The sequence below is a fragment of the Ambystoma mexicanum genome, chromosome 2q (genome assembly GCF_040938575.1).
Source record: "Ambystoma mexicanum isolate Mex_15411 chromosome 2q, UKY_AmexF1_1, whole genome shotgun sequence".
NCBI lineage: Eukaryota > Metazoa > Chordata > Amphibia > Caudata > Ambystomatidae > Ambystoma > Ambystoma mexicanum.
The window spans coordinates 231656100-231684054 of NC_090924.1; the positions used below are offsets into that span (position 1 = coordinate 231656100).

The 27955-nt window shown below is 47.4% G+C and overlaps 1 protein-coding gene across 2 annotated transcripts in view; it reads left to right on the forward strand.

The window, feature by feature from the left end:
- The window catches only part of IL21R (interleukin 21 receptor), a 325610-nt gene that overhangs the window by 142392 nt on the left and 155263 nt on the right, over nt 1–27955 (forward strand). For both annotated transcript variants that reach the window (XM_069647188.1, XM_069647189.1), the window contains exon 4: nt 23643–23836. In XM_069647188.1, the coding sequence (XP_069503289.1) occupies nt 23643–23836 (194 nt within the window). The remainder of the gene's footprint in view (nt 1–23642; nt 23837–27955) is intronic.

Below are 27955 nucleotides of genomic sequence, written 5' to 3' on the forward strand. Positions count from 1 at the left end.
TTCTCCGTGCAACTGCAAGTTATTGGGAGCCCACGTATTACTTTTCCTTTCTATTTAAGGTTCAATACCTGCACGAGATTTTCAGATTGACCAACATTAAGCCTCAGTAGAAGAGCAAGAAGCTCGAAACACGTGTCAGGCTGCAACGTTGTTGATTAAAATCACTCAATATAATCAGCAAATTGTGCTTTCTATTTGATATTGTGTGCGCAGTGTGAGAGCAAACCCAGTCTTCCCTCAAAGTATCAGAGTTGCAGTACAGTAAACAAACGTGGCTTCAGTCTCTCCTTGAAGATCGCATTATGTGAGCAGATAAGCGACTACAATGGTAAGAAAAAAGCCACTGAAAGATTAGCTAGAGGAAATCATGCTGGAGTGGAAGCTTGCTAACACCTAGGTCGACACACCCTGCACTCCCCACACTGCTTGACTCTCAGTGATCTTCAACCCACTGTCTACTCTCCTGGTTGCTTGTAGAACCAATGCTGCCAATTGCACCCCACTAACTTTTTCTCTGCTACCCTCATTGTGTTCTTCCACCCTATGATTGTAAACTGATCTGTTGCCTCCCGAAGGTAGCCCCATGCACAATAAATACTCTAATAATCATAATAGGGAGTGGCTTTATAACCCAGCTCTGCAATTTGTATTCCAGTGCTCAGCAGCGAGGGTGGCCTAGCAAGTTATCTGAGGAAGGCCTGGGCTAAGAGAGCACATATGTGACAAAATCCTCAGTGCCAGGTATTTGGGTGCTTGGCCACTGAACTCCTAACTCATAATTCTATCTCGAGTTACTACCTATTTGCTGTGCACATTTTTCTCTTTCTTGCAACTGGAATGATATTGTGGAATGTATATTTATTTGCTGTTTTTTAACATGTTTTTTTATACATTTCCTACTATTTTTATGGATTACAACATGGGGTTTGAACTACTTTATAGCTAGTACTGCAGTGTGTGTGATCACTCTACAACTATGCATGTGCCAATTGAATTGATGTATTTTTTTTATTGAGTGATCTTAGTCTTTGAACATGCTTTATGGATCGTTGATCCGAAATAAACAACTAAAACAACAACAATAATAAAGATGATAATAATAATAAAAGCTAGATGCTAATGAACAGTGTACACTGAGAGACTAGAGGGAGGTTTGCTCTGACGAATCAACCTCTGGGGTACCAGTGGTCCAGGAGTGAATATCGGTTTCTAAACCATCAATCAGCCCCACACCTCTAATATACCAGAAAGGATCTGAACAGATTAGAATTACAAGCAAATTATAAACTTCCTTGCCCTATTTTGGTAACGTGTATGGAATGGCAGGCTTATCTCTGATAAGTTGTGGATCATTGGTTAGTTTCAACACAGCGAACATACAATTACCCAATGATAAAAGGGAATGTCCAGTCAAGGTTCTATAAAAAAAATCTACTTTAGTTATATCACAACAGGCAGTTCTAGCAACACTTATTAAATACAACTCACCCTGTATAGGAATGCGGAGGACACACAGTTTCAAAGAAAGAAAAGGGATGCACTCTGGATACTTACAGGAGGATAGTTGGTATGGTTAATAACTATGGCAGTTTAAGGATTCTTGGCTTCAGCATAAAGGGAGAAATGGATATTAATATGTCTCGAGAGGCCTTCTGGCAAGGACCAGGGGGACAGAACCACAATGTACCTTGTGCTGTAGGTTTTCTTTGTAGTTGACAGGGTCGAGTCAACTTCAGTGCGCATTGCAGGCTTCTGTGACATAGTTCCAGATGGGAGCTGCAGGCTGCCCTACACGGCAACTTACAGTCACAAATTGTTGTCTCAGTGCTGATCGGCGGTTCTGAAACACTGGTGACACTTCTCTGATGCCTTTAAGTGACAGCAGCTTGACAATGGTCAGCGTTGCCGTCGGTTGCAGATCGAGGCACTCGACGGGATTGAAAATGTCCCTCAAGGCCAACAGTGGTAGATGTTCATCGAGGCTCTTCTCCCAGCTTCTTCAATGGACTTGTGTCATCCTTTAAGGCGGATGGCCCAAAGCTGAAGAGTGTGTTGCAGGCAGTTTCCTAACCTTGATTGTAGGTTCAGAGACCTTCTTGCTTCCCTCTTTGGCTATCGAGCCCTCTTTCAGTAACAAAAGATGTAAGGCAGACTGTACCTTGAGCCAGGGTCCAAGGTTGAGATCTTCTTTGTTATTTCAAGTGAAATCTTCATGTGATCTGACAAAAGAGGGGCTAAATCCCTCTTCTAAAGCCAAATGAGCCATAGTGATTGGTGTAGGCTAAACCTACCTTAATGAACCAATCCTGGGGTCCCCACCTGCATGTATGAGGTCATAACCAGAGTGCTTTGCAACAGCAAAGGTAAGGGGATGAAAACAGGAACAAGGTGTGCCCCAGAACTAAAATGGCGGCAACATCCTCTCAGCAGAAAGATCTTTGGCCACACTCCCTTGTGATACTAAGTCCCACCCATCTTCCTGTCTGTTGTTGATCAAAGACTCTCTCTGGTTAAGGGTCCTCTCTTTGTGTTCCCTGTTAAAGTGGCAGGTCTCCCTTGAAGCTGAGGCAAGGCCAGACTCTCTGGTTCCTGCAAACCACATTCTCGTACCTTATGAATGGGGTCTCCATAGTGAGGTGGCTTACTGTAAACAGCAGTCCCAGACATGACATCTCACTGTCGTTGATACTAAGGGTGGGAGCTGGCTTCAGGTTGACACAGTTATAGATGAAATGTTGTTGGGTTTCCTGTCTCCTTTGTTAGCCTCTGCAGCCAGGCCCAATGTGGGACTGATTGAAGTACCCTCGATTGGTATGTTAATCATTGCCACCAGCTGCAGGGCTCAACAAAAGAGCACGGTGGATCTGTGGAGCCTTTGCTAGTTAATAAGACTGGTCATGGCAGGGGGAAGCTTGGTCCTGCCCCTTCCTGGATATGGCATAGTGTACTCCTGGAGGTCACATTTCAACTAAATATGACAGGGTGGGCTAGGCATGTGGGCTGTGTCCACGCAGAGTACATGGGTCTATGCATTTGTGGTGGTGTGAGCATAGGAAAATGTGTGTGAAATAGTCCCACATTTTCCTGAGTTTGGTCTACCATCATTCCATTTAATTAAAAACTTCAAAAAGCCCAGGCGAGCGCATGGTATGCCCACCATGAGGATGGTCGTATTCCTCACATTTGCCAATAGGAGTAATGAGAGTTAGAGAGAGGGAGAGATAGAGGGAGGGATAGAGAAAGAGAGAGAAAGAGAGAGCGAGAGAGAAAGACACACACACACACACGATTTTAACCATTAAGACTACTGAAAAGGCCTGCAGCTGGATGTCCGAAACTGAATCCAGAAGGAGTGGTTGTGATGGGGATAGAGTGAAGAATGAATGAGAATGGAAGTGGTGGACAACTCTGAGTGGGGCGTATGACCATGTGTTACCAGGATGTTGGAGGGAGAGGAGCACACTGAACACCACAGTGGGAGGGATGGAGCACATTTAGAAGATGGAGATTTAAGTAGAAAGTGGAGAAAACACAAAAGTGATTGTCAAACCAGAGGACAGAGAACAGGAAGAGGAAAGTGTTAGCATTTCAGCTGCAGAGTTCAAGCGGAGTACAAAGAACAGCAGAAGAAGCGAGTGGAGATTGTGGCCAAGGAGGCAAACCAGTGCACAGAGTAGGTAGATGGATCAAGTGAGATCCCTGGACACAGAGTCAAACAGGACACCTCTGATAAAGCTATCTTGCTGCATACTGGAACCTGCAGTAAAGGTTGCTATGTACACACCAGAACCATTCAGGACTGTGAGAAGTAAAATTGATTGTTCTGTATCCCATGATCAAAGTCTCAAATGCCCATCAACAAACATTGAGCATTGAAGAGAAATTGCACTACATCGCGGCAGGCGGTGGGAAGGTTCACAAGAGCAGCACCATAACATTGGTCAAGGAGGAAGAAGAACCACACCATACTCCATCCTGGAACAAGGAGTGAAGCTTCCCAAGCATGTACTGATACCCACCAACCATATCCAGTAAGCAAGAGAAAGGGCGACACCTCACTGCATCTAGGAATCTGATTGAAAGGTTCCTAGTTTTGCCACCATATCAAATTGACATTGTGAGAAAGGGAGAGGGAGCCAGCGTGGTACCCTCAAACTTGATGCGAAGGTAAGCAAGTGCAAAGCAAGTACAAAGCAATGGAAATTGAATACTATGTGAAATGGAAACTTTGTTGCATCCTGGAAGACAGTGATGTTTCCCAATCACACATCAGGACCAATTGGGCATTGAGAGACAGAAGAAACCATATTACTTCCTGTAGCCCGAAATGAAGATTCCCAAGCACATAAAAGTGCCACGTGGACACAAAGGGAAGGGGAAATCATGTTGCATCATGGGACCAGGAGAGAGGTTTATCGGGAAGGGAATAAGGCGAAATGAAGATTCTGACAAGAAAAGAAAAACCATGCTGGATTCTGGAATCTGCAGTGAAGGTTCATAAGCAGGTCATGATAAACAGATGAGTAGACCTGCTGAAAGAAGGAGCAACATGCCTCCTCACTATAATACTACAAGAGAGACATCAACGTGTTTTTTAAATTCAATGTTCATGTCTAAGATTCTTTTATTTTATAAAACCACTACACATGGTTTCGAAATCGGGATAATCATGACTAGATGACGGTCTAACCGACACACTGCCAAGAATTGTTTGGATTATCCAAAAATAAAGAATCAGGTCAAGTAGAAACCCACACTCTTAATTTGTGAAAGTGAATCTCAGAGCATGAATTGCAACCAAAGTATCAAAAATGCTGCAAATCCATATACAAATTTATCTATATTAGACCCATACTTATTGTGTAGCAGCCAATTATTGAATTCCAGCACAAACACACTTATGAGTCTGATTACCACCAAGATTATATGACCTAATTTCACCACTGTTAGGCCTGTCCCTGAACATTTTTATTGATCTGGGGTTGGAAGTAATTGGGGAAATCACCCAGGAGAGGTTGGACTTATTCTCCATTGGAGAATCCAGAGCTGGAATCACAGAAGGCTTCAGGATAGCACAACATATATGCGAAAAATGTCCACAGTTTAAAGAATTGGGTAATCTGAATCCCTCTGAAAGAGGAGCACAGGGATTCAGATACAGTGACGTAGATACAATTAACCTAAGATCAACTCTGCCACTAAAACTGTAATAACTCCAAAGCCCCCCTTAATACCACAGAGGATGTAATGTATCCAGACTTTGCAAAGCTCAAAGAAATGATGCCCTACTTAGACATACCTTTGCACGGTATACTTCTTATGATGAGGGGTTGGTGGAACAAAGGGTCTTCTACAAGGAGATAAGAGGTTTTCCATATCGGGTGATTGGCAGCCTCAACTACAACTGTTAGGACAAAGGCCATTCCAAAAATCTGTAATGCATCTTGCTCAAGCCCAGCTCACTGCTTCAAATTTAGGAATAGCAGAAACACAAGATCATATATTAAGCCATTTCACCAGGCCAGGTATTTATAGAAGCAATAAAAGATAATGTCAGACCACTGAGGTATGTCAGAAGACAAGAAGCAGAGACGTTCCCAAGGTATGGGTGTGCTTGACCAAATTCTTTTTTTATTGCAGCAAACTGACCACAATTTGGGGCTGATTCATGGAATTATTTGCGTCGAAAAATGGGAAATTGTGCGCCATTCTGCCCGCAATTCCCTGTTTAACAAATGGGGATTTGCGGGCAGAATGGCGCACAAATCCCTGTTTTTCCGTGCAAATAATTCCATGAATCAGCCCCTTTATCTGCTCGGGCCCCAATTTAAACGCAAATGCATTTTTTTTTGTATTTTGTTTTGTCCCCTCCTCCAATTTGTAGGAAGCAGGGGACACCCCTGCACCCCTGAAATTGCAAAATATCAAACATGGGGAGCGGGTGACAGCCCCGCAACCCCCACTCTCCAGGGTTGGTATTTTGCAATATATGCGACCAAATTGCCCCGAAATTGGTCATTAGGTCAATTGATTTAGGTCAAATAGGCTAATGCCGTTCCCAAAGCACCATTACACCCTTTACCCATAGTAAATATATAATTTGATTGAATTGTGATAGATATTGTGGGCACCCGCAAACCATCACAGCTTTCATTATATACTGTTCCTCATCAACTATCCAACTCGTTGTACCAAAACCTTTCTTTTATGCACTACTGCCATGCAGAATATCCTCACAGTACTATACTTCTCCCGGGTGCGGTTTTCCTGAGAAATACTTACCAGCCAGGAGACATCCCTTATGCCGAATATAATGGAGGAGATGAATGATTTATTAATGAAGAAAACCCTATGCACACGCTTCTTTCTCCCATAAACAGACAGGCTATTTGAAAGCTTTAATCAGACCCTAAACCACAAATGGAGGAAGGTGCACTACAAAGATGATACGCATTGGAATTTTTTACTACCCTACATGTGTTTGCTGTTCAGAAAAATCATTCGTACTTAGGCGGCATTGGAGGGCCTAGAAGGCATTTGTCCTCCTAAGAGGAATGAATAAAGAATACCCAAGAAAGAATGCATCTTGCCCGGCAACTGGTGAGAGAACATTTCAAGAGGGATCAGGATAAACAGAATCCCCACTTCAATGAAACTGCTCTGCTGTGTGCTTTGAATATTGGAGATCCGCTAATGGTATTTTTCTCTTCAAAAGCAACAACAAAAAATGAATGGTGCAATTGCATGGACCATACTGAGTGATAGAAGTCATCAGAAATGTTAACTCCACCTGATCAACAAAATAAAATGTCAAATCTACCATGTCAATAGAGTGTCGTGGTAGACCCATGAAAAAAGGAGCTCAAATCTGTGGCCAACATGACTAAACCAAGATACACAATTGGCCTCATTATAAGTTTTCCGGTCCGGTAACAACGGTACCGGTAAGCTTGCCGGTACCGTTGTTACCCTTGGAACTACGTGGTGTCTCTGATCTGCTGTTTGGTGGTTACAACTCCTTGATGGTCTTCATGGACAAGGTTCACAAGCTGCTGTTGGAGTTCAGAGCTCATTTTTTTTTGTGTGCCTCTCATGATAATTCCTTCCTCTGACACTTCTAGCTCATCCTTTATCTGTTTTAATGCCCACAGATTTGCCATGCCTGTCCCATTTTTTCCCATTCCCAACACAATGGAACTCGATCACCTGTGTTCGCATATGAGACTTTCTGTCACTGGCCCCAGCGGGAGTGCCTGTGCGATGAAATTTAGGTATTCCTCTGCTAAAGATGGGTGTCTCACCTGGTCGGGAAGCGGGTGTCGCAACATGAAATCAAATAGATTGTTCTCCTTTCCGGACTTATGATATGATATGATATGTTATTTCTATCGCGCTCGTACACAAGTGTTTCAGAGCGCGACAAGGCAAGGGAGGGTTACAGGGGAGAACAAAACAGCGATCTTACTAGGCCCAGTAACATTGAGAACGCGCAAGTGCATGGGAGAGGGGGAGGGGAAAAGTGCATGGAAGCGGGGAGGGGAGGAGTGGAAAGTGTGAAACAGATAAATAACAATAAATAAATAATAGAGGCAACAAACAGTGGTAGTGCAGCCAGCAAATTGCAAGTGCTAGGTTTAAGGCAGCAGACAGGGTAGGTCTTATAAGTGCAGGAAGAAAAAGGGGGGCTGTATGGGTACAGATACAGACCCCCAGTGCAAGGGGTGGCCCGGAGGCAGTGCGGGAGGGTGGCAGGGAGAGCAGGTACCTCTCTCTCTCTGGGGGGGGGGCCCGAAGGACAGAGGGTGGCCAGGTGCACGGTGCCAAGAGAGAACAGATCAGCAGGGGAGAGAGGGAGCGAAGGCAGAAGAAAAGAGGAAGGTCTTGAGGTGCTTCCAGAACCAGAGATGGTTCTCCTCACGTTTTAGAGTGGCAGGGAGGCTGTTCCAGAGGGAGACCCCAGCCAAAGACAGAGATCTAACCCCAGCTTGTTTCTTTGAAAAACGACTGACCCTGAGAGAGCTTGAGAGGGGAGGTATTTGCGGAGGGATAGCTGAAGGTATTTTGGACCCAGGGCCCAGAAAGCCTTGTGGACAATGCAGAGGGTTTTGAATTTAATCCTTGCATGCACTGGGAGCCAATGGAGAGATTAGTAGAGGAAGGTAGATTTAGAAAGAGGCTGTTACAATAGTCCAAGCTAGAGAGAACCAGAGCTTGGGATACCATGAGCTTCTGGGGGAAGGAGAGGAAAGGCAGAGTACCTCTGAAGAGGAGCAGTCGGAAATTTGACTTTTTAGAGACCTCAGAGATGTGGGCAGAGAAGGAAAGGGTGGAGTCAAAGATTACCCCGAGGTTCTTAGCCTTGCAGGTGGGGGGTAGGAGGAGGGCCAAGGGAGGCCGGCCAGAGAGTGAGGGGAAAGGATGGTGAAGGTGTGCCAATGAGGAGGATCTCCGTCTTGCTGGCATTCAGACAAAGATCATTGAAGGCACACCAATCTTGAATGGTAGTTAGGCAATCAGAGATGAGAGAGGGAGAGGAGGTGGCAGAGGGCAGCCTGAAAATGAGTTGAGTGTCGTTAGCGTAGCACTGGAAATTTGAGCAGAAAGTGGCAATGCAGTGGGCAAGAGTTGCCAGGTATTGGTTGAAAAGCCAGGGCGAGAGGTTAGACCCCTGGGGAACACCACAGGTAGAGAGGAAGATAGATGAAAGAAAGGACCCAGGTTGGACCTGGGAGGGTCAATCTGAGAGGACAGAGGTCAGCCAGGCCAGAGCCTGATCAGTGATTGCCAGGTTTTCACGGAGACGGTTGAGCAGGATGGTATGGTTGACCGTGTCGAAGGCAGAAGAGTGATCAAGGAGGATGATGACAGAGGGAATGTTAGAGTCAAGGTTGGAGAGCAGATCTTCACGGATGTTCAGGAGAGCAGTTTCCGTGCTTCTGGCAGCTCTGAAGCAAGACTGGTGGTCATGGAGACAGCCAACAGAATTGGAATGAAGGTTAAACTGAGAGATGGCCAACTTTTCCAGGAGTTTGCCAAGAAAGGGAGTAATGGAAATTGGGCGATAGTTAGCTGGACAAGAAGGATCAGCTGTGGGTTTCTTGAGTAGAGGATGCACAAAGGAGTGCTTCAGAGGGGAGGGGAAGGATCCAGAAGCAAAGGAGTGGTTGTAAAAATCAGCAAGGGCCGGAGCGAGGGTGTCAATGTGGTCCTTGATGGTTTTAGAGGAACAGGGATGAACCTGTTTTGACGAGGCTTTCATAGATCGGACTTGACTAGCGACCTTGTCAGGGGAGAAAAGAGGAAAGGACGAGAAGGATGGTGGGAGGGTGACTAAAGGAGGGTCACCAAGCATAGATCGAGAGGGGAAAGGAGGGGTGTGGGTGGAGAGGGTGGACAGGATGTCCTGGGTTTTTGAGATGAAGTGGGAGGCAAGGGCATTGCAAAGAGCCTGGAAGGCAACAGGAGGGGTAGATACTGCAGCAGGGTTGGCCAGCTCCTTGCAGATTTTAAAGAGTTTGGCCGAGTTGTTAGATGCCGCAGAGACACGAGCTTGAATGTGGTCTCTTCTTGGTGAGGACAGAGAGTCGGTATTACTTTTGTAGCAGGCGACAGGCCAGTTTGTCAGAGTATGAACAGGAAGTCCTCCATTTCCTCTCAGCTGCCCTACACTTAAATTTAAGTGTAGCTAGGTCAGAGTCATACCAGGAATTGCACTTGGCTTTTGACTTCAAAAGGATCCTCATGACAGGGGCAAGAGGATCAAGCGTATCACAAATTGTCGAGTAGAGCAGAGACAGGGCTGTGTCAGGATGTGAGACAGCCAAAGGGGGAAGCGGGGGAAGAGAAAGTGGCGGCAAAAGCCTGAACTCATACACGCTTCATGGGCCGGATGTCCTAGAAGGTAGGTGGCATTTTGGGGTAGGCTTGGCTTGGGGGGGGGGGGAGATGAGAGGAGAGGAGGGAGTGATCACTCCAGGAGAGAGGAGTGGTCAGAGGGATGGAGAGGGGGAGGACAGAGGAGATCAAAACATCAAGTGTGTGCCCTGCAGAGTGAGTCGGTCCAGAGGGGAGGATGGACAGGGAGAGGGAGTCGCAGAGGTCACGGAAGAGTACAGAGGAGGAGCAAGGAGAATCTAAATGTATATTGAGGTCACCGAGGAGGAGTTGAGTGGTAGAGGTCAGGAGGGAGGAGGAGAGGTCTGCCCACTCAGAGAGAAATGAGGTGATTTGACCAGGAGGCCGGTAGATGGTAACCACAGTAAGAGAATGGGTAGGCAAGAGAGAAAGCCTACAGACAAGGCATTCAAAAGAGGAGTAGGTCTGAGTGGGAATGATAGAGGCAGGAATCCACTCAGGAAAGATCAGGGCTACCCCCCTACCAGACCGGGAGGATCTGGGTGCTGAGAGGATCTTGTAGTCATCAGGGAGGAGAGTGCCAAAGCTTGTGACAGAGCTGGCTGTGAACCATGTCTCAGTCAGACCAAGGACATCAAGGTCTAGTTCTTCAAGGAGGTGGCAGATGTCAGAGGAGTGTTTGACAGCAGAGCGAGAGTTGAGAGTGGCAATATGAAGAAGGTTGCCAGCCTTAAAGACCTTCCGGAGAGGGGTACAGATCAGAGGTCCGCCCTGTGGAGGAGAAAGAGCCCTAGGAGGGGCAGAGGAGGAGGAGGAGAGAGTGGGCACAGTAGCCAAGGGGGTAGAGGAGGGGACAGCAGGAGATGAGAGGAAATTGATGAGGCGAGGGAAGCGCCTATCAAAGAGGAGGAGATTGGCCTGAGAGCCTTGGACCATGACAGTGTCATTAGGTAGACATTTATGATGACTTTAGAGGAGTCGAAGGAAGCCATGAGAACTTCCCAGCGAGTGCCACCATTTATGGGAGAGGAAGAGATAGGGCAGAGCACAGAGACCATATGAGGAGTCCATAGATCTGGCAAAGGAACAACAAAGAGGATGTCAGTGAGGGTCTGTCTGGTGGAAGCATTGGATGTTGAAATCATATTCTTGTAATCAGAGTCCCCATCTCTCTATTCTGGGGTCATCTTGCACTTCGGTTTTCCATAAGTATGGTGACTAGTGCCTGAAGGTCTGTCACTATTGTGAATGGTTTGCAGAGAACACCATGTGAAAATGTTCACACGCCCAAACAACAGCCAGTGCCTCTTTCTCTGGTTGTGAATAGCGCCTTTCTGTATCCGACAGGCTGTACTGCATATGCAATGGCCACACTCAATGACTCACTCCCTTTTACTCACACGGGACTGGCGTCTACCATCAGTTCCATCTCTAGTGATGGATCAAAATATGCATGTAAACTGCTGATGCAATGTCACCTTTAATCTGATGAAATTCCTCTTTGCAATCTCGTGACCAGTGAAATGGCATTCCTTGTTTTGTGAGGACTCTCAATGGAATGCTTGTGGTGACAAAATGCTGAATGTACCAACTGCAATAACTGGTCCTCCCTACGAATGAGCAAACCTCATTTACATCCTCAGGAGGTGCGACTTTGGCGGAGGCTTTCACTTTTCCTGGATCCACGCTCATCCCCTTTTCAGAGAAAATATGGCCAAAGAACTTCAAGAATGCCTTGTTGAACGCACACTTGTCTCGATTGAGTGTCACGCCTGCCTCCCGCAGTGCTGCACACTCCTGCTGAAGCGCCTGGTCATGCTGTTTAACGGTGGACCCAAACACCAGAATGTCGTCACTATAGTTGAATCAGTGTGGTACTGCCTGATTACTCAGCGTATGCTCTCCTGTAATATCTCTGCAGCTGACGAGATGCCAAAACTTAGCCTTTTGTATTAAAAGAGTCCTAGGTGCATGGCAAACATGGTGACGTTTAGCAAATGCTCATCCAACTCGATTTGGTTATATCCTTAATTTAGAACAAGCTTTGAGAATATCTTCACTTCGTTGAATGGACTGGTCATATTATCGAGGTACATTCCTGGTTACCTATCACACCCAATGGCTATATTGGCCTGTGCCATGTCCATACACAACCTAATCTCATTTCCTGTGCCTTTCCACAGTAAAGCCACTATGTGAGACACCAATTGTGTCTCTGGCTATCGAAACCTGCAGTTCTTTTACTACGTGCAGTATACTCCTCAGGTGTTATAGTATGGGAGTTACAGACTCGTCGATGTGTAGCACCACTGGATCTCCTTTGAGCCATCCTAGTCCTTGAAATAAGGCAGGAAATTGTTGTACTATGGGGTGTGTACACTGCATATTGTACATCATGGCTGCAATGTTCACCGATCTCGCTCTTGTCCGCACCAGTATATTGCTTCCCAGGGCTTGATCTTGGAGAACGTGAATCTCTTCCCTTATTTTCTTGTCTTTAGTCTGGGGGCAGCGGAACATTTTCCATGATTGATTACTGGTCCCTTGGCGTCCCATTAAAACACTCATAGCTCAGATGCTGTCATCTCTGGTGAAGGATTCATGGTTTAGAACTCAGATATGTGCATAATGTTGAGTGTTGCACCGGTGTCAATGGAGCATTTTGCTAGATGGTCCCATTAGTAGATCAACATCCGTGGCAGGAGTCGTGAGGTCTGAGATCAATTATGCATAATCATGTTTTCCCTCAGAGAGAGAGATGGTGTAGGTGACGTGTTTGGCCTGTGACTTGTTGCACTTGGCTCACCAGATCTCTTCCTGCATTTATGTCCCGTTGTGCTGAAACATGTCCGTAGTTGCGTGCCTCATGTTTGGCCCGCGTGAAATTGCCACCTGTCCTCTTTGGAAATGAACTGCACTTGCTTGCCAGGTGTTTTTCCCTTTTGCTGTTGCTGCATTTTTGCCCTAGCGTGGGGCATTTCAACCCTTCTTCATGTGGGAACAGTAGGCGACCTCGGTAGCATCGTCCTCTCATTCCGTATCATTTTTTGATCCGTGTTGTTTGGATATCTGCTTCTCGCCCCATGGGGCATGTACAAGGCATGCTTACCTGTTTCCCCATTGCCTGATTCTATCTGATTAGCTTGAGCTTCAGCCTGTGCTTCTGTTCTTCCCATCAACAATAAGGTGGCGAGAGGGAATTTCTTCCAGACTGCTGATGATGAGCACCCCCTATGATCCTGAGTTGGATGGCTTCTTCATTTGTGACTCTGTGAAAGTCACAGTGGGCCACTAGCTTGCGCAGATGTGTCAAGAAGGTATCCATCGATTCTCCCATCAGCTGACAGGCAATACTGAGTGTGTGTCGCTCGTGGTTGATATTCCATTGCGGATCAAAATAGGTGCTTACAGCTTCCTTCAGACCTTCATATGTCTCAGTTTGGTTTGGCGGAAATGTAGGTATAAGATCCTTCACTTCGTCTCCTACTAGATTGACAAGTAGTCTTCTGGCAAACTTGTCAGAGGCATTTTTACTGTACGCCGGATTCTCCCATCAGCTGACAGGCAATATTGAGTGTGTGTCGCTCGTGGTTGATATTCCATTCCGGATCAAAATAGGTGCTTACAGCTTCCTTCAGACCTTCATATGTCTCAGTTTGGTTTGGCGGAAATGTAGGTATAAGATCCTTCACTTCGCCTCCTACTAGATTGACAAGTAGTCTTCTGGCAAACTTGTCAGAGGCATTTTTACTGTACGCCGCTAGTCAAAGCGCCTCAGCCACATATCCAATCGCAGGCCCAGAGCTTGCTGGTCTGTCATGCCGAATGGAAAGGGTGGTTAAAATGCGGCCCCACTTGGTCCTTCATCCCCTACATTTTCATGAACTGACCCGTTTCAGGTTCTGAACTGCCAACACGCTGCTCTCACGTTGTTTGCGCAAAGCCACTCATGCGTTACGATGTGAGATGAGATTGGGAGCAGGAGAGCTCCTGTTTGCGTATTGCTGGGTCAGGACTTTGATGCCACCTTCGTTGCCAATCTATGGAATCCTTCACTCCTACACAGTGTACACCAGCTCTGTCTCACATGAGAAAGGATGCATGAAGCCAGAGTTGCGGGTGACATCTTTATTATGCCTTCAGCCACAAACTGCACTCTCTCCCTTCCCACCACGCGCATGTGCCTGCATCGCAGCTGTTCATTGTGCTGTCTCCCGATGCACCTATGTGTGTCCTGATGCACTCCAGGATTCACCTTGCACCACTGCCGACCCCTACACATCTTGTTGCATCACTCCCGTACTATTATGTGGCAGTGATTGCCGGTTGTGAATGACAACAAGTTTTGTTGGCTCTATGGAGCTGAAGCTGGCAGCTCCGATTGAATCCAAGTATTTTAAAGGAGGGTCTGCACCTGAAAGGAAGGCACTTCCAATGAAACATGTCCATGTTGGGAAGGTCCCTCCTTTATACGTTCAGTTGGCTTAAAACCTAATGTCAACATTTGAGAACCTTCTGCATTTTCTATCCGTATGAAATGATAGATTAGTAAAGCACACAACCTCATACAAATAAGTGTGCTTATAAAAATGTTTCCCAGCTGAATAAGCACAACTAAAATCTACCTGGATAGCTTTCATGCCCTCCCTGTGAGTTGTCTCCTGCACAGCCTGATGTTACGGAGTAATGTACCCCGAACGCATGTGAGAGCCTCGTTCCGTGGCACGCATGCCCAGTTAATAAAGGGAAGCCCGTGCGACGAAGTAGCCGCCGGGAGCCCATAACGGTGAGACGTGTCTGTGTGGTCTCTCAAGGTATGATGCCCGTTACGGGGATGACCACAGGGCCTGTAACATCATAATATTGGTGACGAGAACGGGCCTGAGTGGGGAGAGGGAACTTTACCTTGGAAACACCTAATGCTTAAGAAGTTTTCTCGGTGCCCACTAGACGCTGTTACTTACGTGGCATACGCGAGCTGCCATTTTGCATACAAATGGTAGCGACCCCTCACAGGGTGTTTGTGCGCCGTTTTCATCGATTGTTGTGGAGTTCCACAGCTGTTTTCCACAGATGGCTATGGTTCCTGGTGCAATCTGAGCACACACTTGTTTTCTGCGTTGCAGGTTCAGCCTGGGGAAGGAGTCAACGACCTTTCAGCCCATTTTCAACAATTTCTGGACAATCTTGAGCTGTCCCTCCAAGCAACTGTAGTTTCTGATGATATCCAGTCACACATTCAATGCCTCCATGTCGCTGTCAGCCTGAGGAAAGAGGTTTGGACCTTCACCTACATCCCGACAACAGTTAGTTACTGGACAGCCTACTCTCACAGGGGGTTATTTTCTTTGGTGCCACCACCCCGATATCTACGCTGCTGGTGCAGACTTGCGGCCTCTGTAATGCAAGAGGTGCCTGTGCGGTCTGCAGCCATAGGAGAGCAGGAAGACGCCAGTGCACCAGCTCAACCTATCCAAAGGCAACAAGGTAGATTGGCACCCATGCCAGAGTTCGACATGTCGGGCACACTGTCCAAACTGGGGCCCAAATGGCTCCTATGGGTCAAAAAGTTAGAAATGTACTTTAGAGCCACGGGAGAGGTGGAGGACGATGCTAAGGTGGCGACCATGTTGTATGCCGCAGGCTCCGAAGTACATCGCATATTCGAATCACTGAACTCTCCGGTGACTACGTACATGGAGGTCAAAAATGCCCTCAAAGAGCACTTCCTGCCCCTGGCCAATCAGGACTTTGACAGGTTTGTAATGTGCAGTGAAAGGCAGTCGAGGAATGAGACACTTGACCATTTCTGCGGGAGGCTCCGACATCTGGCCAGCACGTGTCAGTAGGAGAATGAGGAAGGAATGGTGCGTAACCAACTCCTCCAGTGAAGCAGCACGGGGAAACTCTTGCGCCAAGTACTCTGTGAGCCAGGACTGACTCTAGCGCAGATTCTAGACATGGGCAGACCATATGAGCTGGCGGAAAGCAGAGGGGCAAGAATGGATGCAGCAGCCCGTCCAGGGAAAAGCGAAGAAGGTTATGCTGTTGGGAGCTCTGCAGCTAATACGCCACAGAGGCAGAGATGGGCCCAGCGAAGACCTTAGTGAGTCCTCCCAGAAGCCCGACCTACCCCAACCATGTCAATATTGCGGCTATGACCTTCCGCATGCCAATGAATGCCCAGCCAAGGTGGGGGTGTGGGCGCTGCAGCACGACAGGACACTTTGCAAGGGTATGCAGAGCAGCCAACCCAGTAGCGGTGCCATGAGGGCCGGCAAGGGCCGGCAGTGGAGGCCCACGAAAACAAAAGGGCGTGGCCGCCATTGAGCAAGGATTACAAGACATTTTGCTGGCCGAGGAGGAAGAGGAGGAGGAAGAGGTGTTATTCATCTCTAACATTGACTTTGGCTCGAGAAAGCATCGACAACCCACCTGCGTAGTGGAAATTGGTAAGACCCCCACACCAGTTTTGATAGACACAGGAGCATCTCTGTGCGTAATGGCTGCCAGACACTATGAGGCGCTGCCGGTTCCACCAGTGCTGGACAAAATAAAGGCCAGGAGGTATTCACAGATCGAGAGGGAGGCACTGGCATCCTGTGGGACTGTAAACACTTCCGGATATATATCCTGGGAAAACCGGTGTGGGTCATCACAGATCACAAGCCCCTGATTCCCATCATGACCGGGGCATCCTCAAAGCCTCCTACACTAACTGAAAGGTGGATGTTATCCTTGATGGAGTATGGCGTAAAACTCCAGTACCGTCCAGGTACGAACAACCCGGCAAACTACCTGTCCCGACACCCCGGGCCGGCCACTCACAAGACATGCTGGCTGGAGAAGACTGCGCCGAAATGGTCAGGCAAGTGGTAGAAGTCGCATGCCGATTGCGTTAACCATGATGGAGCTAGCAGACGTTTCCAGAACGGATGAGTGCTTTCAGCTGATACGAACTGCATTGGCTGATGGAGACTGGAAACTGGTGATGGCAAACATGTCACCAAGAGACAAAGGCATGCAACAAGATCTGCAGGCGCTGTTGCGGTCCCGTCATGAGCTGTCAGTGTTGGATGAAGGGCTGATGCTAAGAGGACGGCAGATTGTGATACCTCGACTGCTGGTTGAGAGGGTGCTTAAACTGGCCCACAGTGGCCACCAGGGCACAGCCAAAACCAAGGCGCGCCTGAGTACCAAGGTCTAGTTCCCAGATCTGGAATGCCGTGTAGATGAGTACGTGCAACATTGCATATGGTGCCAAGCCGCCAGCCCTGCAGCGAGAGAGCCCTGCAACAAGTCCATGGGGAGGAGAAACCGGCCATGGGGCACGGTGCACGCTGACTTTGGCTTCACAGGGAGAGGAACATACTCCCTGGCCGTGATTGATCAATGGTTCCGCTACCCAGAGATTGAGCTGGTCAAATCTACCGCCAGCGACCACACCATTGAAGCGTAGGAGCAAATATTTGCAACCCATGGTTTCCCCCTTGAACTCTGCTCAGACAATGGGCCCCCATTCCAAGGTCATTGGTTTGCCCAGTACATGGAGGAGTGAAGCATAATCCACAGGAAAGTGAGACCATTATGGCCCAGGGCCAACGGAGAAGTGGAACGCTGTATGCGCATCCTAAATAAAATATCCCGAATCACTCAAGTCCAAAGGGGTGAGCTACGTATGAACTTATACCAGTTCCTCCAAGAGTACCCCACCATGCCACATCAGTCAACAGGAGTAGCTCCAACGGAGGTGCTGTTCAATCGATGTCCCAGAGGACTGATACCGGCGGTGGAAGGACACGCCCCGGGGATCATTGACGATCAGAGGGTATCAGAGGTTCGGCAGATGCGCAATGAGCGCTAGAATGTCAGGAGGTGCCTAGAGTAGCCCCCATCGCTGTGGGAGACACCATCCTGGTGTGCAACAGGCACCCAGAGGGAAAACTCTCTCTCACATATGAGCCCAGTCCCATGGGCGTGACCCACGTCAATGGGTCCATGGTGACCGGCGCAGACCATAGAGGAACTGAAACGAGGAACTCATGCTATTTCAAGAAGGTGGACACCAGAACCACCTAGGATGATCCCGTCGGAGCTGAAGCCACGACTCTGCCCGCCAGTGTGATGCTTGGTGAAAGCGAGGATCGAGAAAAACTGGCTCCAGCAGAGTCTCCCCAGCCATCTGGGAATGAAGGCAGAAGGTATCCGGTGCCCGGCCAGATTACGTGATTTCATAATGGACCCTAGTCCCCGATGTCCAGGGAAGACGGTAATGGCCCACGTTGGGCCTGTAACGTTGTTACATGTTTTGCACTAATGGATGCGCTCCGTTGGGCAGTTGGATAATGTTGGTTTTATCACTCTGTTTGTTTCTTATGAAAAAGGAGGGATGTTACAGAGTGATGTACCCTGTACACATGCGTGAGCCTCGTTCTGGGCCACGCATGCACAGTTAATAAAGGGTAGCCTGTGCGACACAGTAGCCGCCGGGAGCCCGTAACAGTGAGACGTGTCCGTGTGGTCTCTCAAGGTATGATGCCTGTTACGGGGATGACCACAGGGCCTATAACATCATAATACCTGATACAAGACAGTATAACATCGCACCTTAGAATTGTGCCCTCTGAGGTGCATGCAAAAACTGAAAAAGTGTTAACATCGCTGAACACTTTTTCCTTTATAATGAAGGCCTTTCTCAGTCTGCAGCAACACTTTTCTTAATTACTGAAGGATCGAGGACACTTTCCTAAATAAAATAGGTGGTAGACTTTGTAGATTTTATCAGCTTTTACAGCTAGAAAGCACAAGACCTCCCCTACAATCTTTCCACCCTCCTCAGAATGTTGGTGCTGAAATCTGGAGGGGGCGAATGTCGCCTTTCTACACTAATTTTATCCCGACCTCAAAACCTGGACCAGAATCGGGCCCTGAATGTGCAAACGAGAAACTGACGCAGAGCCCTGAGAGGAATAAACCTCCTCAGGGCCTTTTTCTGAGCAACTTCCCATCAAACCTCTGTGCTGGCCTAGAGACATTACCTGCATATAGCTAACCTTTATAACAGCTATTTTCTGCTTGCCACACTATGTCTTGCCTTCATTTCTGCAAGAACAAATGTACACTCAAAGGACTCACTTAAGAAATTGTATAATTCTTTTTTTTGAGTTTTCAATTTTTGAATAGCAAAATTGTTCATTTTTAATTTCTAACGATCAAAATGTTTCAGTTGAAAATTTAACAATCTGAATATTACTGGAGATTGAAATCGAGGAAAATTATCAAAAAAGTAATTTGATAATCTTTGATGAACAGAATTAAGAGTACGATCAGCTGGTAGTGGTATGTCTGGTCCATGATGTAATTGTCGTATCCAACCTTTCAAGAAATGTCCTGCCTTATTTATTTATTTATTGATTGATTGCTTGTTAGGTGCTTATAGAGCAAGCAAAATACTGTTTCAAAGCGCCGACAGGGAAAGGGGAGGGAACAAGGGAGCGGAATACATTACAAAACACAATAATTAGCAAGAGCAGTGGAGGGAAAAATGAGGAAGGAATGAACCTACTATGCCTTGTGAGTATTCAGATTGTGCAAATGCATCAATGAAAAGGGCAGAGGGCGTAAGTGCTAGGGAATCCAGGGTCATGGGTGAGCACAGATGAAGTTCTTGGGTTGTTGAGTGCTACATGGCCAGGGGCCACGTTAGGAGTAAGTGCAAACCTCCAAGGTGGAGGGTGTGCCAAGGCAAGTGCTGAGGGTAGACAGGAGCTGGGCAGATTGGATTTGGGAGAGCAGGGACCCCGAGGATGCATAAGGGCCCCGGACACCAATCACAGCAACTGTGGGATTAGCAGAGAAGAGAAGAAGGGAAGGAGGAGGTGAAGACGAAGGTCTTGAGCTTCCAGAATTTAAGAAAGTCCTGCTCAAGGTTTAGAGGCGGGGGGAGGATGTTCCATAGGAGGGAGTTAGCTCAGGGACGCGATAGACCACCTACCCTCTGTTTAGCAAAGTGCTTTACACATAGAGTTGGGGCAAGGGCGCATTGTTTGGTGGCCGTGGACCACTCCTGGGTCTTTCCTTGCTGCCAGCTACTTTTGGCCACACCCCCTGGACCACTTAACACGGCCACAGACCTTGCAGATGGTGAAGCTTGGGGTGGGGCAAGGGTGCAGTGTTTGGCACCGCAGGTGTTCGGCGCCGGATGGTGGAGACAATCACGGGACAAGCGAGGACCCTGGTTCAAAGAGGAAGCAGAGGCCGTGAGAGGAAGTAAGGTTGACTGGGGTGGAATCGTGCTGCAGATGGAGGACGTGGTGGAAGGCCTTGGAGGGGCATTGTTGGAAAACTGTACTCTGGCACATAGGCTCACTGGATAGGCACTATCCCCAAAGGTCATCCTCAAGCCCAGCACTTGGAGCCCTCACCGATCTCCCCCTTTCCCCTGCTTCTCTTCTGCACCCAACTCGACGCCCACAAAACTCACCTGGCCCCAAGTCCCAGCTCAGGATGTTGACAATAAGAAGGATGCGGCAACATGGAGGCCCCCTCCAAACCACAGCCAGTGATTCTGCCCTGGGGGGGCAAACAGGCCACCCATGCTACCCCCCTAAGAAGTTAACTGATCCCACGGGGGAGGTGCACCTACTGATCGATGAAATCCATCAGTTGCTGGGGGGTACGAAAGATGTCCTTGAAGGGGCCCATGGTGGGGCATCGATAGAATCCCCAACAGTTGCCTGCCAAGCAAAGTACTCTAACCTAGAGTGCCTGTTTGTTACATGCCCTGGGGAGGTCTGTGCCAACTCGATTTAAGAAGACCTAGGTACCATCCCAGGTATCATAGGGAATTTTCCAATGGCCGGAGGGAACACCATATGCAGTGCTATAGATACAGACAAGGTTTACAACCAGGGGGGGCTTGTTTGGCCCTCCCCCAACCTTTACTGACCCCATGCCCCACGTGCCCCCAGCTACCACCTTGGAACACACGTTACCTGAAGCCCCATATCCTGGGTCAACGAAGTCGGCATCCCCCGTCAAAGGAGGATGTGAAGGAGGAGGCTATTCCAGCTGTGCCAGCATGCATGGCCCCAAGCTCGATCTCTGAAATTCCTAGCCTGACCTTGCTTTTGCACTAGCAAATGATCTGCGCATTGCTTCTTCATCAACTCTTGCCATTCCCCTCCAAAAAGGAAGCAGGCAGAGGGATTGCTGACTCCATGGTTACTAAACCCTTCTCCTCGACCTGTGCATGGAGTAAGCATCTGTCTACTTGCTCAGTTGCCAGCTCTTTCCTTCACCTAACCCCACTCCGGGCTTCCAACCACCCATTTCATGCAACCAATCTGGTGTTGGGATAGCCACTGACTCATCCCCTGGGGATGACTGCTCAACCAGAGGGTGCTAGTGCAAGCTGGTAATAATCAAGAAAATGCTTGCAACCCTGGTGGAGGCCCTGGGGAGGGGAGGAGCAAAACAGCAGGAGGAGCCCTGCAGCGCTCCCATTACTGGCAAGGGGCCTCTTAATTCATCCATGGAAAACCCTGATGCTCAGGCCCTTCTGAGCACAGCGCTTACTAATGGGAAATGTGATCACTGCAATTTGGTTCTTGGGAAACAAAGCCCTGCAAACATTGACGCCCCCTGCGAAAGTATCATCAAGATCGGGGAGCCAAAAGGGTTGTTTAAATCCAAGGCAAAGCCTACCCCATTGGAGGGCCATGCATCAAGTCTGGTGGATATAAAATGTACTTGCCTAGGGGCAACCAGAGGTCAAGTCACACGGCTAGGAAGGGGCGGGGTAAGCGTAAAGCCCAGGGAGTGCCCTGGTGTGCCACAAATACCTCTGCGGGGTACCCAAACTAGTGAGGAACAAATAAGACCAAGGGATGCCTTGCTAAATAAAAGCCTTAATTGATACAGAATGGCTGGAGGTTGTGATTTTGTTTCCAGGGAAGCCATGGCGGGATGTCGCAGAGTCCCAAGCAATGGGCAGAACCCCTATGACATTGTTGAATTGTCTTTCTGGGACTGGAGAGTGGCCGAAGGGGTCCTGGGAAGAAGGAGGATGGTCGGTCACACAAGGGTGAGATTCTAATCAGCCCATACCACTGCACTGGTCTCAATGGCCTATTTAGGCAATCCCTGAAGAATACTCCCCTAACTGGCGTGAATCATACACCTTTGGGAACGGGTTTAGCAGGGCAAAATGTGGTTGGACCCTCGGTGCTGGCGTTACCTTGAAAAGGGCCAGGCTCTCACTTGACGGGTTCCTTTTTCCTATGTTTCGACTCTTGATGTGTAGTACTATGTTGGGTTTTGTTTGTAAATTGTGATAAGATGTACTTTGATGGCCTGAAGGCCAAATAAAGTTTTGTTGACTGATAAAGAGTTAGTGCCTGAGGAACGAAGTGGTCTAGCAGGAGAGTATTCAGTCAGTAAGATTAAGTTGGAGATAGTGTGGTCCCCGGGCACAGACAGCCTTGTGGATGATGCAGAGGGATTTGGATTTAATCCGTGCAACAACCGGGAGTACAACGATTTTTCAAATCAGCAATTATCTTCTGGTGGTATGCTTGCTAAACTATTAGTTTTTATCAATAATGGATGAGAAGTACCACGTCTTCCCAGCAATGCAGTCATTTCGTTTTCAGCCACTCTTAATCCTGGCTGCCCCAGGGTGGCCTTGAATATCCATTCCCTCTGGCAGGTAAGGAAGCGAAATCGGTGCCTGTCCTAATTGGGCACTGTACTGTCTTCGGGACGTCTTTGGTAGCACAGTCACGGGGATTCCCCTGCTTAAAGTCTGCTCAACGCAAGTGACAGGCAGTGACAATATTGCTAGTTGCCTTTGGGAATTGTGGCGAGATCCTCGTTTATAACATACTCTTCGATCTGGGGTAGGCTAGTTCAAGTATTACTGCCGGAATCCAACCTCGAATGCCAGGGTCTGCAACCTTTGGATCTCCAGATGTTTTGGACCACAACTCCCATCGACCTTAGCCAACATACTTAATTGTGTGGGATCAATGGAACCGTAGTCCAAATCCTCTGGAGGGCTGCAGGTGTCAGACCCGTGCTTTAATGGATCCACAGATTGCATTACACTAGAACTATGGTGCCCTGGAAGTTGCGGTTTGAACAGTGATCCCTGACAGTAGGTCTTTAGACTAATTCTTCAGCATTGCAAGGACACTGCCCATCTTTGGCTTAACTACCATGCTGCTGGATTTCATTTAAGTCAAAAGCATGTGGTTTTTTGCTAAACAGACTTTTGAACATGGGCCTATGTCTTTCTCCTGTTTATCTTTCTATCTCTCCCCATTCTAGTCTTTTAATTCAGCTCTCTCTTGGATTTTACCCAGTGGTGACGTGGCCTACTGGGAACTCTGGATATTTGCACAGTAGACCACTGCAGGATGAGCCTCTTTTGTGCAGGTACCCTGGTTTCCTGCTGCTCCTACCCTTTCTCCCATGCTCCCAGCCCCTTCACTATCTCTCTCCTCATTCCCCACAAGCCGCTGAAGCAAGACATTTGTTATAAAACTTCCAATATGTAAGGCATCAGTTGCTGCGCTTAACTGCCTTTTAATCAATATATAGGACAAATGTGCTGTAATCTTTACTGTCTGAACCCAAGTCCAACCCCGCTTTCAGGTCTGTACCTGCAAATACTCTATCCTGAGTTCATTTGAAGGATATTAGGTGAGAAAAAAACGAATGCTAAACCAATGAGAGAGAAGAAACGTATCTTTTGGGGTGCTAAATGTGCGTCACTCTTTCTTCAGGTGCCCGTACGACAAGTGTGAGCTCTGCATTCTCAGCCAGTCAGCCAAGCGAGACGGCCTTACAACATACACATGTCACATGAGCATGCTTGATTTTTCTGCTGCGGACACAATAAGCATTAACATGACGAGCAACATAGGTGGACGACGCAAAGAGCCAAAAGCGTGTGGAGAGTTCATTGTAGGTGAAATCTGTAAGTATTACCACACGTTGCTTGCATTCAGTGCTGAATATACCATTCCTTAAATACATGTCGTTCTTTGGTGAGCTGTTTTCTTAAGGTTTAAAATGTTATTTTATTTAACACTAATAGGAAAAAAACAAAATGCATACTTAGGTAATACAATCAAAGCAGATCAATGATAGAACCCTACAAACCTAATGGATAAGCCATACATACCATAACAATCTTTCGAGCATACATTTAGAAGGTACGTGAAAGCAAAATTATACATCTACAAGAACATCTGGATAGGGCTAATATCTTGCATCTCAGCCAGTCTGGATTCAGATCGCACCATAAGATAAAAGGTGTGTTACTGGATCTTCAGACCCAGATGCTGGACCGCATGGAAAGGAGTAAAATAGGGCTGCTGATGCCGCTTGATCTACTGGCAGCTTTGGACCTCCTGGACCATGGGAAACACCAAGTCACATTAGCTTTGGTTGGGCAGTGCTCATCGTCAGCTGTTGAGTGGATTGGGTCCTTCCTCTCAGACAGGATGTCTACAGTGTGATGGGACAGCCTTCATATATCAGTGTCACGCCTTCTACCCACCCAACAAGATACTAAAGTAAAATCAGCAATGCAAACAAGTCATATTGACGATACACATCAGCAGACTTTTAAATAATGCATATTTCATGAAGCATTTAAGTAACACATCATTTAACTATAGGTATCCAAGATCAGGCCCCAGAGATCATTGAATTTATCACATTCCCCTCTGTATTTAAAAATAGCCTTCTTGTACGTGGAGGAGTTTTCTTACTTCAGCTTGTCCCTCCAAAATGTCTTCTCTTGTCATTCTTCTCGACCTGTAGGTGGCTTTCAACACAGATTATTGCACTGTTCTCTGGTCTTTTCTGTAATCTCTGTTGTTCTCTCTTAGTTCACCTTTCAACTATCTCCTCTCACCTTTTCATAACCTAGCACTGGTAGATGTTAAGCTCCTTTTTCTCTTCTATTTGCTGCGTTTCATCATCCCCTTCTCTGTTCTATGTACTCTACCTCTTTCTTCGCTTGGTAATTCCAGTCACGTTTATACCAACTGTTCTCAAATAATGTACTCTCCCCATACCACTTCTCTGACAAACTCCTTTACTCTAACCTACACACTGGTTATCAGTGGTCGAAGTGAGCGGGAGCGGTTGGGAGCAGTGCTCCTCTACTTTTTTAAATAAGTTTTACTGTTCCTATACGTTTATTTTAAAAATAAACGATTCCGTAATGGTTTCCTTAAAATAAAAGTATAGGAAGAAGTTGATACTTGCACTTTCAGTGCACTACACTGAACATTCCCTTAAACAGCAGGTGCATGTGTTTGGGGGTTTGTATTGTCTGTGGGAGGGGGTGTGGTGATGGGGTTTGTGGGAAGCATGTGCAGTCCAGCAGTGAACATAGTTCCACTACTTCTTTTCATACACTTCGACCACTGCTGGTTATAAACGATCCAATTTTGGATGCCAAATCGTTAATTTCGCTTTGAATTCTTCTGAAACTGACAATGGTTGTTTTTCTTGCCGGCCTCCATCTTCTATTTCTTTCCATCCTTTTCTTTCGCCTCTCTCACCGATGCATGTAATCTTGTAATCAATGATCTTTGACCCCTGTCTTACTTTCTCTGTCTCATTGCTTCAGCTGCTCACATCTGTTGATATAAACTCTTTTGCAAAAGCTAATTTACTTACCATGTCTTTGTGTCTTTCTCTGTTGTACTCTTCTTCTTGGTTTACCTGTGCATCTTTGGGATGAATTGCCATCTGGCAAGGGCGTGAAAGCCCTGGCTTTTTTTTTTTTAAATGTAATGTAACTTGGCATTTGTATATCTACTGTTCTCATTGGTATGGCCTCAAAAACGCTGTAGGTGAACTCTGTCAGGGGTCTGAAGTTCGTGGTATGGGAGTTTTGTCATAGGAGTTTAGAATGCATGCGTGCATTTTAGCCAATACGAAGGTGGCCAAGTCCTTGCTAGCGACCCATGTCTAGCTGGCTTGTGAGTGGGTGCTGTGAGGTTGTCAGGACTGTATGCGAGTCCAGGAGGCTGATTATGTGTCCAGCTAGACTGTATTTCTGTTGTGGGACTTAGCTGCATTTAAAAGGCAGATGTGTTTTGCAATGTGTCTTCAAGTAGCGTATGACTGCAGATGAGTGTGGGTGGGTGGGTGGCCGTGCCTACGGCTGTCTTGGATTGACTTGGAGTGTGATACGTACCCGTGGGCTGGCAGGTTTCTTGTTTCGTAGACATGGAGCGGATCCTGTCCTGCTGTCTGCTAGAATTCTTTCTCTGTGTCACTCAGTACATTGTTCTAATGGACTCATTGATGCCCCAGCCTATCCGATAGGGATTAAATTAACCTGAGGGGCAGAATGAGTTTGTCGGGATGCAGGAGAAAAGAGCTAGGCCTTGAGGGCCTATTGTGGGTGCTTGGTCAGAAAAAGAGGATCCCCCTATTCTGGTTGATTTGATGCAAGGGATGACAAGGAGGAGTGCAGTGTCTGCTCTCAGGTTTCTGGTGGGTGTGTGAGCTTGTTTTGTAGGTATTCTGGGCCTGTCTTGTGCAGAGCACGGTGGGTGATGCACAAAGCTTTGAGCTTTGAAAGTGGACCATCTCCTGACAGGGATCCAGAGGAGGACACAGAGGGCAGGTGCGATATGCTCTCTGGGGTCAAGGGCTAGGAGTAGCCTGGCTGATGCGTTTTGGACTCTTTGGAGTTTTCTGAGTTGAGATGTAGGGGAGCCCAGGTGTAGGGAGTTGGCAAAGTCTAGGTGACAGAGGATGATAGTCGTCATTGCTGTGACTCTGTGAGGCTAGGAGAGGTAGGGGAAGATGTGTCGAACAATGCTAAGATGTAAATAGCACAATTTAACCACAGTTGATGTGGTGTGTAAATGTCAGATTTGCGTACACGGTACATCCTAGGTTCCTTACTGAGTTGGATGTAGTGGGAGGAGGGCCTACAGAGGATGGCCATGGGGCGAGTTGGGGGAAAAGGGCAGTCTTCTTGCAGATCATGATTTTGGTTTGTCCAGGGTTGAGGTGGAGGTAGTAAGCGTCATCCAGGAGTCGATTTCTGCGAGGCATGCGTTGAGGTCAGGGGGGGTTGGAAGAGGTCTTAGAGATCTTGAAGACAATGTGGGTGTTATCTGCATACTATTAGCAGGTTAGGCCATGTAGAAGAATAAGAGCAGGGAGGGTGCTCAGATAGAGGTTGAAGAGCAGTGAGGTAGGGAGACGCCCTTTGGTACTCCATTTGTGACAAGGCATGGGTTCAGGAAGAAAGGAGGTATGAGGGTAATCTTTGATCGGTTGGTGAGGAAGGAGGATATGCACATCATTGCTGTGTCCCTGATGCAGTGCGAGTGGATTCTGTCCATGAGGGTGCAGTGGTTGATAGTGTCGAAGGCCACTGAGAGGTTGAGGAGGATAAGTGCGGCACAGCCTTCCGAGTCTACGGTTCTTTTGAGGTCATCCCAGATGGAGACTAGGGATGATTCAGTACCTCAAAGGGGTCCGAATCCAGACTGGGTGGGGGTGAGGAGGAGGTTGGATTCAGTGAAAAGGACAAGCTGGGAGTATGAAAAAGAGGGGGTGAGGCGCGCACTCTAGTTCCTAGTTTTGTATTTCTGATGCAAGTAGTAACAGGGTTAAATCCCATCAATGATCAAGTAATAACGGTTAAATTCCATCTGTTGCAGTTCAGTTGCTCTTCTCCTCCAAGCGCTTTCATGTCTCTTACAGTCTTCAGGGAGGCAGTTTTTTCAGGTGTTACTAATTAGTCTCAATTTAAGTCTCGGGGAATTCTGGTAGCTGTAGTCACTTCTAGTAACCAGGAACCAACTCCCCTCCAATAGCACAATTTTTTCCCATAATAGGGGGAGGGGGAAAAACCATCAATGTGGCTCTGCTAGGTAGGGCATGGTGACCCCGGTGCCGCTGCCTCTAGAGCCCGGGACTCTCAAACCAATGTGTAGAAAAAAGAGGGGGTGAAGCGCGCACTCTAGTTCCCAGTTTTGTATATTTGATGCAAGTAGTAACAGGGTTAAATCCCATCAATGATCAATTAATAACTGGGTTAAATCCCATCTGT